This window comes from Saccoglossus kowalevskii, chromosome 14, assembly GCF_978046115.1.
Source record: "Saccoglossus kowalevskii chromosome 14, keSacKowa6.1, whole genome shotgun sequence".
In the NCBI taxonomy this organism is placed as follows: Eukaryota; Metazoa; Hemichordata; class Enteropneusta; family Harrimaniidae; genus Saccoglossus; species Saccoglossus kowalevskii.
The window spans coordinates 36,861,254-36,875,431 of NC_140654.1; the positions used below are offsets into that span (position 1 = coordinate 36,861,254).

The following is a 14,178-nucleotide window of genomic DNA, read 5'->3' on the forward strand; positions in this document are numbered from 1 at the left end:
GTTCTACCATTCAGAATGATGAGGTTGCAATCAATACACAACTGAATTAATTTTTTACCAAATTTATTAATACAGCATGATGAATTAACATTCATAGTATTTCTGTTGCCAAAATTGTCATTAATATAGTAGGATGGTAAAGGTAGATGCATATTTCTGCTATCATCAATTCTATCAAGGCTACCAATTCTAGCATTGAAATCCCCTACGAGAAGAACATCACCTTTGGATGAGAATTGTAAAATATCTTTTTCCAGATAACTAAACAGATCAACATCCTTGTTCTTATAAAGGAATGAGTTCTCAGGTGGGATGTAAATACAACCAATGTATAAATCATTATTAGTTGCACAGATTGTTTTGTCAATCTTACACCAAATAAAATGTGTTGTATTGCCAGAAATATGAGTAATGTACTGTTTGTATTTACTTTTAAATAGAACAGCGACACCCCCTCTTTGTTTTTTTGAGCGACCAAGATTTCTGTCTTGACGTATCACCTCATATGAATCTAGGCTGTTTTCTAATCTAACACTACTGTTACTGCTAAGCCAAGTTTCTTGGAAACAAACCAAGTCTAGGGAAGAGGTGTAATTAATAAAATCAGCATTTGACAGCTTACTGCTATTCAACCCATTGATATTCCAACTACCTATTTTGAAGTTGGACATTTTGCAGCAAGCGGAAATATACTATAATAAAAAATATATATATATATATATATATATATATATATATATATTATATAAAAAAAAAAAAAAAAAGAACTACACAAAAATACTACACACTTAGTATACTGAAGGAAATAAAAGTTAGCAAGGGGGAAACTGTGCTGGAAAATATATTGTACTAGTAAAACAGTTAATTAAATTTGAAACAATAAGTATTCGTTTGGTTAAAAATAATCAAATTAGAGAAATAAAATCAACGAAAGTTTGTTTGGCACATCCAAGTAAAGGAGAGGGAGAAAAATAACAACAATCAAATTTAAAACAATTGGTATTTGTTTGGTATTAAACTTGGGAGAAGAGAGCAAAGCAACAAGAAAAAAATACCTTATTTATCCAAAAGAATGTACGTACATCTGCCCCAGCCACGGGCTCCAAGATAACAGTTATTTAAAATGAGTTCATAAGGTTTATGAATTTCATGAATTTGGAAAACATAGCGTTCTCATAGTTATGCGATTTCCCGGCGTTCGAAGTAAATGTCTTCCTGAGCTGTTGAGGGCGCTCTGTTTGGTAAACAGTTTTGGACGAATGTCCTTCTGTTCGATGATGATTATTATTTTGGTTTACACTGCGGCCATTTCTGTACTGCTCTCTGAACTGATACTTGCCTGCACTTCTGTTTTCATTTGGTATCAATCTTTGTCTGATTTTATTTTTGATGTCATAGACCAGCTGAGCGGTGCCTCTGATGTTTAAGTGTGTACCATCATCATCAAACAATTCGGAATTTGCCGACAATTCATTATGTTTTACGATTGTCACTTTCTTGCGTAATTTCATCTTGTTGAATAAAAGTAGGTTAAATTCTTGCACATTATCACGTTCTTGTTATTATGACGCTTCAATACATCAGAGATTACTATGTTTGCATTTGCCATATTGTTAGTCGTAGTGTCTAGATGTATTGTATCGAGGTTAACCTTGAACACACGTTCCTGTACCTCGTGTATTTATTCCATCGTGATTCAATGAATAGCCGTATGTGGTTCATAGCTCTCGTGTCGCCGCCCTATTTTTTTATTGCTCGACTATATTAGTCGGCCCCAGAGGTGACTGACAAGATACAAAACCATACTACGAATATAAATAAAAATGTAAAAATCAGTTGTCAGCCGTACAAAAGAGCTATGGAACCGCAGATATGAATATAGCCGCTGGTTGTTGCCTGTCAGTGACCAGTTCGTGCAATAAAACAGCGCAGCAAGTGTTCAATTTGTCCAATAACACACACTACTTTATTAAGACAGTGCCCATGTAATCACAAATACACATCACACATTGTATTCTATCAAAACAATTATTATACTTTAATTTTCATAACGAAATTTGAGACATCGAATCACACTGCCATATTGTCCAATGGTCTTTTTATGCGTAATTGCGCATGCGTCATAAATTCAAATTAGCGCTATTTTTAGCCCCCGCCGGATCTGCTATCCGGGCGGGGGGGTTAATTTGGGTCGTGTCTGTGTATCTGTGTGTGCACATTTTCATGTTACCAGCTTTTTCTCGCACATGTGTGATCCAATTCAGTTCAGAGTTAGTACAGAGACAGGAATTGATGTTGCTATTATGCACATCAAGTTATTTATTTGATTTTTCAAAGTTTCACTGTTTTTCTTTGATTTTTAACATTTTTCCTTCAAAACTGCTGGAAAATCCGACTTTTCCCGAAATTACCCGAGTTTAATTCGAGTTTTGATGATACAAACGCAGTTCTCGTCTTGGTGGAAATCACAGTCGTTTTTGTGTAAGGATATTGTATCCCGGAATTGTATCTTTATTTGCGCAACGCTTATATGGACAAAATTGTGTCTCGTCAATTTCAAAGGTAAGAAACTGTGCTTGTTATGGTATTTATACACTTTGTATTATCGTTTGTGTCTCATGTCTCGGGATCGTGAGAAACTCTTGCTAACCTGGCGAGAGCTTCGCCAGAAAAACTGCCTTTCTGTTATTGTTGTAGGAACTGATTATGTATTGTGTAAATTGAAAGTTTACCTCGTGATTTAAGAGGTTTGCAGTGCTCTCACCGGGATTCAAAAGTTGTGGTGGTGTCGGCGCAACGCTGTTCTGAGACGCTTGCCAGACTCTGCCTCGCTCAAAATCATTATTGCCATGCTTGATTTCTGCAACATTTACATTTGTTTATAATTTCCACAGCTATTGTTCTATGAGATGCGTCCTCGCTGTTCATAAACAGCCATAAACAACAAGTTTAATTGGGTTGGCATGTACTCATTGAAAGCGTTGGTTTATTTACGTAATCCACTGATCACGCCATAGGCGAAGTTAAAAATATGTCGCTACTCATATTTAAATGCTTTATGGTAATTTGAGCACATGGGCACTTTGATTGGTTGATTTGACCTATCTGGTCAATAAACACGCCTCGGGCGAAGGATAACATGGCGGATATCGTATCTTATCGAACGTTAACATGTAACCGAAATCATTTGCTAACGATAAAACTAAGTTGAATTTTACTTGCATTTCATAACAATTCAACGAATTTATTTTTTGTACGTTAATATAATCACTACTGAGTACTAATCAACAATTACAACACTTCGAAAACAAGTAAGCTACCGTACCGTGATCATTTGTTGTCATGTGAACAGTTTTTTTGATTGACTGTAATTTTCAAACATTTCATGACGCCTATTGTAGAACCAAATTAGGGCCTTTCACTCCTCCTTGACGCCTATTTAAACGATTATACGGCATCTTGCTTTTTGCCAGCCACAAATGTCATACTAGACAAACTTGATCGATACTGCTGACCATTCCATGCATTTTTATCGACTCACGACGGCACGCTAAACGAGAAAAGTATTGTCCTTGCAACAGTTTCGCGCAATACGTCACCACTATACAGTGACTGATTTAATTTTTATTCAACATTAAAACAAACTACAGTGAGTTGTTCTATGGTCGTATAAAAATAAAATAAACTACATTAAGATACAGTAAAGTTAACCAACTAAACAGAATGCTAAATAAAGCTAAATAATATTACAAACACATTTAGAATCACAATAAACTTGTACGATACAGTACAATACAATACTCTAACTACTATTGCTAAGGAGTGGAAAATCACATTCACATTAGAGTCATAACTATGGAAAGAATATTTTTATATTTGGTGGAGCTGCTCATATATCATTTGCATACATTTTTGTATGTATTGTGCAGTTTCCCAGCCAGTTCGACTCGAGTAGTGATTGGTTTGCTATTTTATTACATCTTGCAGCCTTTCAAACAGTATATTGCTAGACATGCATCAATTGTTGTCCATGTATATTCCTAATTGCTCAGTGTAAACTGCAATTTTCTTCTGGCTGATATAAATATACCGTATTAAGTAATATGTTTTCGTACTGAAAAGACGGTACACAAATATCTTTTTTAATTAAATTTAACAGCTAATGGGAGCACATATGCTACAACCTCTGCTTACTTTTGACTAAATGTTTTTTTGTTTTTTTCAGGTGCAGAGCCAGAATTTTTTTCTCAGAAAGCAAAGCCACTGAAACTGCATATATTACAAAAGCATACTATTCGCTGCATGTCTGACAATTGTATAAAGTTTTGCAGGTCCTCTTTTTTTTCTTTGAGAAGTGCTGTCAACCAAAGCATAAATATGTGTTTCTCTGTACATAAAAGTTCAATTTCACACGATTTGTTAATATTAATGTATGATAATAAAAACTTGATAATATTTTTCTGGATTCTTGCACTTTATTTGTATCATTGTCATATGAGAAGTACTCTTGTCCTTATTTAGAGATATTGATATGACAATTGATATCTTTGCCCTGTTGCTGACTAAAATATCAGAAGTTTTTCGCTGGTACAGTTCTGTGATTGACAGTGTTCTTGTATTAGGAATACAGTTGTACAAGGAAGTTTATCCAAACAGACACAACACTGACTCTTCAACATATTTGCAGATCTGATTTGCATACTTGCATGTCATTTACCTGTTGTACTTGTTTGTTGCTCTCTGATGTTCTTGCTGAGACCAGAATGGAGAGTACTATAAACTTGAAAATGCCATAGAAATCATGTTTGCCAATTTATGTCCATGCCAAAAACTGGACAAATTATATGTTGCAACTTTCAAATGACAACAAGTGAAGGCAGTGTCATTCATGACCTGTTTGATTTGATAATTTTTTACGACTTGGTGGCCATTTTTCCCCTCAAAAATCTAAAAAAAACAAGCTTTTTCTAGCTGTTACCAGCTTTTCTCAGATATGTGTTATCCAGTTTTGTTCAAAGTTGGTACAGGGACAGGTAATAATTGTTTACAAGTGCACATCGCATTATATGTTTAACAAGTTATAAATTGTCTCAAAAAAGCCAAATGAATAAATTTTTCCCCCAACCCTCCTAAATACAAGTTTTAAAAAAATTTTCTGAGCGGGGGCTATGACATGTCATGTCTTGTCTATCATTAAACAAATAATTTATGCGATAATCCATCACAACATACATGAACACATCAAATAATATACATTCTTTATTATGAAACTACAATTTGATAAGAGAAGTGTGTATCAGAAAAAATAACACAAAATGTTTACTATGCAAATTGTGCACAACCCATGTATGGTAATTGGACAGAGATTACCTACACTAGAAAAGCCTGATTTTGGGAGGTTTTGGGGCCAAAAAGTAATTTTAAAATGATTCAAGCGAAATAACAAAAAAAATGCCCTGGAGATATTCACACAAGCTATCATAATGCCAAGTTTCAGAAAAATAGACTGAAGGGTTTTTGAGATATCTTTGCCTACAGCACACGACCTACAGATTGTGATAGCATTAGTTCGTTCAGGGAGCTGTAATTACAGCTCCCTGGTCCGTTGGACCGTTGGTCCACAGGACTAAAAAATAGTTTCTTTTTTTCTTCTAATAATTCGGCCACTCTCAAAAACAATTAATTTTTCATGGTCGAAATGCTAGAAGAACACAAAACTACTGTGATTTCATAGCGATACCTGTAGGGCCATTGTCAATTAGTTCGCCTAATCAACACAGCGTTATACATACATGTAGGGCTGATATTGAATCAAGCAGAGTAAAATCTTGTGATACTAATCTCTAGAACTACTCAGATTGGTTCATATGTCTTATGAACCCACATGTGACTATACTCATTTTAAACTATTTTTTTTTTTTACAGTGGTGCTGTGAACTGCTTCAATTATGCAAGGCATTTTTTTCTGGGTTCCTACAACATGGAGTGTCAGGGACTTTATTGAAATGTTGTACAAATTTCATAAAATCCTGAATATATCTGGAAGTGAAAATTAAATGGTTTACAGTATTTTATACTCATTAATAATGATTGAAATGCAATAATATCACTGCACTAAAAAGACTTCAAACAATTATTGTTACTTCTCCATTGAAGGTTATGAGCAGTGTTACTGTGTTAATAACAAATTGTATTTGACAACATGAGAATGAATCTGATGCCCAGTGGTGATGTTGAAACAAACCCAGGTCCTGGTAATATACTAAGACCTGATTAACAAAGAAGTCATGTACATCAAGGTTCACTCAGATTTATGAATGCAGTTTCTTGAGCAAGTATACATGTATGACAAATAGTTTTGTTGCACTTGTGTACTCTGAGATTCTGAACATGGGTCAGTGGAAGTTTTTAGTTGTCAGTACAAAACTAGATTATGGGAAATCACTTTATGATGAGTTGTACCCACATAGAGTACATATTTTTTCACCTGTTTGCAGATGTTCCTTGTACTACTTTATAATCAAATAACGGGGACTGTGACATTTCATGTCTTGTTATTCACAGGATGTGGTTACCACCTGGCCTGCGTCTTGGACCTGAGGGACAATTTGGAGAATTTATTGATGGTTTGGGACAAGGGCAGTTAGTCGGTCGTCAGGTTCTTGGATCGCCATGTTTAGGTGATGTTCAAATTGGAATTAGTGAGAAAGGTGGACATTTAGAAGTGGAGGTTGTCAGGGCTAGGGGTTTGATGGCAAAGCCTGGAGCAAAGATATTACCAGGTTATTACTTTATTTAATTTTTTAACATACATAATGCTGACTGTGTCAATGAATTGTTAATGTCTTGACCATGTTCTATTTGAGTATCATATCACTTATCAAGTATTTATTGTTGGTCAATCAGCTCCATATGTCAAGGTGTACCTAATGGAAGGTAAGCGTTGTATTGGTAAAAGGAAGACTAAAATAGCAACACGTCGGACATTAGATCCACTCTATCAACAAGTGCTTATATTTGAAGAAGACTACCATGGCAAAGTATTACAAGTAAGTGTGATTGAACTAGAATTATTGTAACCGAGTTCTAAACACATATCACAGTTTATCAGTTGTGTTCATAGTGCATGTTATAGTTGCACTCAATGTAATTTAATGTACCCTGATGTCATTGTCTCAACTTGATACATACATTGTACATTATGAAATCTTGATGTACATCATTTTGTTTGGCGCAATAGACCTTAGGTCAGTGAGCCATAGGGATGTTGCTGTGTCAGGAGTCTGTCTGCTGGCTGTCTGTCAACGCCTTTTTCTCAAAAAACACTGAACCATTTGAATCTTGTGTGTAGATGGAAATTTTTTCATGAGAATTTGATCTGCCAAAAATAATGCAAATTAGCTATAAAACAATAAAATTCCTAATCACTGAAATCACTATTTTTTCACTTGGAATTTATTTTAAATTTCCTATTTTCACTGAATCCTGTGAAATTCCATTTTTTCTACATTTTACGTTCAACTCATCAAAAGTCAGTGAAAATATGCTTTAAACAAAACAAATTATCTATTAAGTGAAAATTACAGCTAAAATAAAATATTATACAGTATACCATATCTCCACATAACTGCACAAATTTGCATAAACACAGCGGTTCAAACCAATCTCGTTCACACCTTCTAAGCTGTTTCTTTTTAGGATTTATGTTGATTTGTCAACCAGGTAGTTGTCCCTATAATGTGTTTATTTATGTTTATTTGTGTGTAAGCTTCATTTTACAGTGCATCCTGCCTAAACAAAACACTCCAAATAGTGCTGAAAGAGTTCTAAATAAAGTGAGCAGGGCCTCTAAGGACGTGAATCAGACTTTTCATTGGACTGGATAATTACCTAAAAGTATCAGAAGATGACAATTTGTTTTTACAAAGTTGCACTTGAGACTTACACTACTGTTGCACGTTAAATTTTCGAAAAAATTCTTTCAGGAGTGCGACGTTGCTAAATCCGAAAAACAAATGCAGCGTGCACCATGAAGATTTATTCGGATTTGCTGCACATCAGTTATTTTATTATTCAATTGCCAGTGACACAAAGTATCAAAACAGAAAACAAATTAAATGGACTCGTGCTGAAAGAAAGGACAACTGTAAACGTTTATTCAAGGCAAAATTTATTCAATTGCAGACGAAACTGCCTATAACAAACGAGCCCTGACCTCGGGAAATACCTTATTCATAGGGTGCCTTGTACCGAGGAATGCCGTCCATGGCAACAATGCTCGTTGCGATATCGCGATTGATGCATGCTGGGTGATATTCTGGGGGATATTCTGATTGAGGTAACCAAAATTGCGGCACTGATCGAGTGCATGATTTTCCGCGGTGTTTAAAAACTCATTTTAAATGGTTGACTAGCGGTCATTCAGTATTAATGAATGCTGTTCTAGAGCCGTATATCTTTACATGCTATGACTGTACATATTCAAACTTTATATAATAATAATAATAATAATATTTTATTAGCCTTTGGAGCGGCAAACAAAGAGAAGAAAACAACCAAATCATACATATTTGAAAAAGGAAAGAAGAAAAATCACAATAAATTCAAACTTTCTTTTCTATACTTATACAATTGAGTAATAAATACTCTAACTTCCTTGGATACAATATTCCCCAAATTATTGTTGACTTTCCACAATATGTCGCTAAAAAGTACATTAAACTTAAAATTAATTCCTCCAGAAAGAAAGTTATTAATAAGTGTTGGGTCTACTTCAAGGTTTTGAACTTTGTACATGAAATCTCCATAAAATTTGTGTCTTAAATGATAAGTTGCTTTGCATAAAAATAGAAAATGATAAATATCTTCTTTGTCATCATTACATCGCTTGCACATTCCATTCCCTTTATATTTGTCCCATGTTATTTTATTACCCTCTAAATCCAGTGAGTTAGATCTGACTTTAAAATACAGTGATATGCCATGATGATCAAGGGGATCATTTATATAGTTTTCTTTTTCCTTATTTCTTTTAACCCAACTGTAATGTTCCAGTGATTTCATATTAGATATTTGATCTGCAAACGTTTTTACTTCATTTTGTTCACTTATTTTATAAAAGCTTTTGAGCCAGTTTATATTGTTAGGTATGTTTAACCCATAGACATGGTCTAATCCGTTAGTTTCAAGTACTTTGTGCACATATGTTGGCCAATTCCAAGTAAGCTTACGGTTGTTTACATACGACTTGTGCAATTCTGTGAAAACAATTTTGGTCCATCTGGTGTTATTCATTTCTTGTAATCTGTTCAAATATTTAATTCGAAAAGTATCAAGGGTGTAGCTCAAATCAGCCCATCCTAAATCCCCTAATACAGCAGAGCAAGCAACATTTCTGTTGACTTTAAAAAGGAATTTGCCAAACTGATATTGCAGACTTTTTAACTTTTTCCTATCATCGTTATTTTCTAAAAACCATACACCACATCCATAGCTAATAGATGGTAAAATTATACTCTTCCACAATACATCACCATACTCAAACCTATTGTAACTATTGTGTTGATTGATGATGGCTTTACAATATGATATTAATTTCATCCCCTTCTTGTAAATTTCAGTAAATTGTGCATGGTCCTTTATAGTTTTAGAAATAACTATTCCCAAGTATTTATATGTGTTGGTCTCTTCTAGTAACAGATTTCCTAATTTCCAGAGTGTGCCTTTTCTATGCAATTTTTTGCCAAAATACATTACTTGGGATTTGTTGCTGTTGTAACTTAATTTCCAATTGTCTGCAAATTTTGCTGCTATGTCTAACATATTTTGTAATTCATCTGCATTATTTGCGATGAGGACAACATCATCTGCCCAAAATAGTCCAGGAATTATCTTTTTACCTATTTCTACCCCTAATTTTGAATCCTGCAGCATTTTTGCAAATTCATTTATGTAAATTGAAAATAGTAAAGGACTTAACACACATCCTTGTTTGACCCCTTCTGTAGTTTCAAAATAATCCGTTTCTATGTCGTTAAAGTTAAATTTGTTAAAAACATTTTCATACATATCATTAATTATATTCCACAATGTTCCTCTAATTCCTGCATTCCACAGTGAAACCCGAAGTCCATCTCTCCAAACTCGATCAAAAGCTTTAGAAAAATTTAGGAAAGCAACATATGTAGAATTGTTTTGAGATTTTCGCTGAGACACAATACCTTTGAGTGTAAAGATATTGTCTTCACAGCGTCTGTCCTTTCTAAATCCACCCTGAATCTCACCTAATATGTTATTATCTTCCACAAATTGTTTTAATTTAGTTTCAATTATTTTAGCATAAACTTTTGATACTGTTGAGTTCAGAGTAATGCCTCTATAATTATTTATATATTTCTTATATAACTTATGAAGACTACGTAATACAATGTTTACTTACAGATTACTGTCTGGGGTGATTATGGTAGAATGGACCGCAAAGTATTCATGGGGGTAGCTCAGATTTTATTGGATGATCTGAACCTATCAAAATCGTCACTTGGATGGTATAAACTGTTTACAACTTCATCTCTAGCTGACACTCCACATAGAACTTCAGTGACCTCAATGGATAGTATACCATCTTACCCACCATCTGCATTAACTTTGAGAACTACATAGGACTTCAGTGAGTTCCACAGATAGTGTACCTTCACAGCCTTCCTCTGATTTAACTTTGAGAACTACATAGGACTTCAATGAGTTCAATGGATAGTGTACATGTAGATCATAGCCACTATCTGTATTAACCTCCAGAACTGCATGGAGCTTCATTGATTTCATCCAATAGTGTACCATCATTCCAATCATCTGCTTTAACTTCAAGAACTACATAGAGCTTCAAGTGAGTTCAACTGATAGCGTCCCATCATAGCCTCTATCTACATTAACTTGATTAAGTTTGGATAGTGCATTAACAACTAGAATTGCTTTATCTCATTAAGGAAGTGATATGAAACTAACCAACCACCTTTTGTATCTCAAAGAAAATAAATGGTGTTCAGCTACTATTTAATAATTATTAAATTTTACGCTGATTATTCAATGTTATTCATTGATGCTTTAACACACTGAATATCGATCATACAATGTGCACATTGTGAATTGACAGTGGGTGTTAGCATTGTCTACACATTAGACAGTTAATTGGGCACATTTAATCATGTTATTTATTGATGGATGTCAATGGCACATTTAGTTGAAGTGGATACAATGGCACATTAAATTAATAGTGCACGTCATTCAATCGTTGACATACTTCATTGACATATTCAAATGATGGCAGATGTCATTGATAATTTAAGTGGTTGTAATTGGCGCATTTAATTAATGGTAATAACATTGACACATTTAAATGATAGGGTATAATATTGGTACATTTAATTGATGGTGGATGACATTGTTGCATTTAATCGACGATGGATGACATTTGTACATTTAATCGATGATAGATGTCATTTGCATATTTAAATTATTATGGATGTCATTGACACATTTAATTGACTCATTCATTGTCATAATATATACATATATCTTCTCTCTACTTAAATGAATATGAACTTTGTTTACAACATTGTTGCAATAATATATGCTTGTTGATTGGTCATGGAAAATACACCCTAAGTGTTTTAAATTTAGAAGTGTGACAGTAAAAACTGTGGATGACAATTTTAGACCATGACCAAACTCTTGCTGGTTTGGGTGCCTTTATTGGCTAACTTAGGTAGCCCTGGTACCTTTAGTTAATTAGTAAATTTCATTAAAGCCTTCCTAACTGTTAAATATTAAATTAGAAACATAGTAGACAATAGAATGTAGATGTTTCTGTGATGATTAATACTTTACATGATTTACCAATTTACATTTTTTATGATTATATAAACATTCCTTTTGACATTTTCCACTAAAAATTGATAACAATTCAGGAACCTGTGTATCAGGATCTGAACCTAGTTTTTAGCTCTGATATTAACAAGCTTTTATTAGTGTAAGGTGCAAATACATTTCTAATTGTCATTATCCAATTACATTGAGATTTAAAAATTACAGGAGCTTGTTGACCAATTAGACCCCCTGTACAAAAACATTGCAAGTTTTTATTGGTTGCTAGACAATATAGTATAAGAGTGTGTGCAAGTTATGTTGTATATATGCATTCCAGAGGAATTTTTTATTTTAATATTCAATGACATTGAGGGATGTTACTTTTGTTTGTTATTTAGTGGACGTTTTACTGAATGGTTTCACCTTTGATGCATTTTATTACTGCATATTGTATATATATATATTTATTTAATTTATTTATTAGATGTGAGTTAATGATTTTCATCTTGATTGTCAAGTACCTGTTCCTCGTCATGGAATGTATGCATCAATTCTAAATGCAATTCAGCTGCTGTACATTTATGTAAATTCAATAACTATATGAATAATGAATTGACCATTAGAGAATTGCTTCTTTTTTTTAAATTAAATCAATGCGATTTTTTTTAAGGTTCGAATGTTTTTAATATTGGTGTAAGATGTTAGAATTTTTAATTGCAGATAATAGTTAATATACACTCCTTGTAGAGTAAGGAACACTGCCACTTTGTATGGTTTGTCATTGACTCAATTGTTTCCTACAATGCCTTTATTAAAATAACAGCAAATGCAATATGAGGATCACAAGGTTAAGCCAACAGAATGGTCAAAGGATTGTCACGTCCAACCAACAGGATGGTCAGCTACGTGGTCAGGTGTGGCCAATTTAATGAAAACTGACACAGATTTGAGCAAAATATTGCTGTTTTATGGGTGGCAACCCGTAGAGACCATCTGAAGAAAAAAATGGTTCAATCCATTGTCATGATGCAATACTATAATATTAGGATTTTAGTTGTATTTGTCTTTTCATGTAACCATGGTAATAGTCTTACATTTCTCATTTAAAAAAAAAAATCTGACTTTCTTACAAAAATTTTTATGAAAGAAAGCCACTATACTCAGTGTTTGTGTGATTTCTGGATAAAACCATGCCTTACAGCACCACATCCTAATACACTGTGTTCTTGTATACAGCCAGAGTTTTAGGACACAATTTATCCAAATGCCGATGTATGTGAAATTGAACATTACCATATTTACACCAACATATAATATTTGTAAACACTGTTACCGCAGCCCAGCTAATAATTGTGCAAGCAATTTCCTTTGTGATGATTGCATTGGTTGTAACACTGCCTGACAAATTCCTTTGTGATGATTGCATTGGTTGTAACACTGCCTGACAATTTCCTTTGTGATGATTGCATTGGTTGTAACACTGCCTGACAATTTCCTTTGTGATGATTGCATTGGTTGTAACACTGCCTGACAATTTCCTTTGTGATGATTGCATTGGTTGTAACACTGCCTGACAAATTCCTTTGTGATGATTGCATTGGTTGTAACACTGCCTGACAAATTCCTTTGTGGTAATTGCATCGGCTAAAACACTGCCTAATAAATTCTTTTGCGGTGATTGCATCGGCTATAACACTGGCTGTATATAAACATTTTCTAATGTTTCTCTGCATGTCTTTACACATTCTTTATCTCAATTTGAATATGATGGTGTTGCATGGACATTTTAAGATGAACAAACTCAAGAGATATTTATGTTATTGTTGGAATTACTCCAAATTTGTTACATTTGAGGTATTCATGTTAGCTTTTGCACAAACTCCACTGTAGTTTTACTATGGTCTGCTCTGCTGTAATTTGCTGTGGGTAGTAGGTGTCGAATAGAAGTCTGTCAACCTTGTCTACTGTAATTTGGTGAGAAATGGGGTGGTGGGTGTCAGATGGAAGTATGTCAACCTTGTCTACTGTAATTTGGTGAGAAATGGGGTGGTGGGTGTCAGATGGAAGTATGTCAACCTTGTCTACTGTAATTTGGTGAGATCTGGGGTGGTGAGTGTCAGATGGAAGTATGTCAACCTTGTCTACTGTAATTTGGTGAGATCTGGGGTAGTTGGTGTCAGATGGAAGTCTGTCAACCTGTCAACTGTAATTTGGTGAGATCTGGGGTGGTGGGTGTCAGATGGAAGTATGTCAATCTTGTCTACTGTAATTTGGTGTCAGATGGAAGTATGTCAACCTTGTCTACTGTAATTTGGT

At 34.1% G+C, this 14,178-nt stretch overlaps 1 protein-coding gene across 3 annotated transcripts in view; it reads left to right on the forward strand.

Moving 5' to 3' along the window:
• Nucleotides 1–12,626, forward strand: part of LOC100366304 (regulating synaptic membrane exocytosis protein 2-like) — a 238,080-nt gene extending 225,454 nt beyond the window's left edge. For all 3 annotated transcript variants that reach the window (XM_085508189.1, XM_085508187.1, XM_085508188.1), the window contains exons 17-19: nt 6,565–6,782; nt 6,907–7,049; nt 10,441–12,626. In XM_085508189.1, coding sequence (XP_085364315.1) covers nt 6,565–6,782; nt 6,907–7,049; nt 10,441–10,659 — 580 coding nt within the window. In that variant the 3' untranslated portion in view covers nt 10,660–12,626. The remainder of the gene's footprint in view (nt 1–6,564; nt 6,783–6,906; nt 7,050–10,440) is intronic.
• Nucleotides 12,627–14,178: the final 1,552 nt, after the last annotated feature.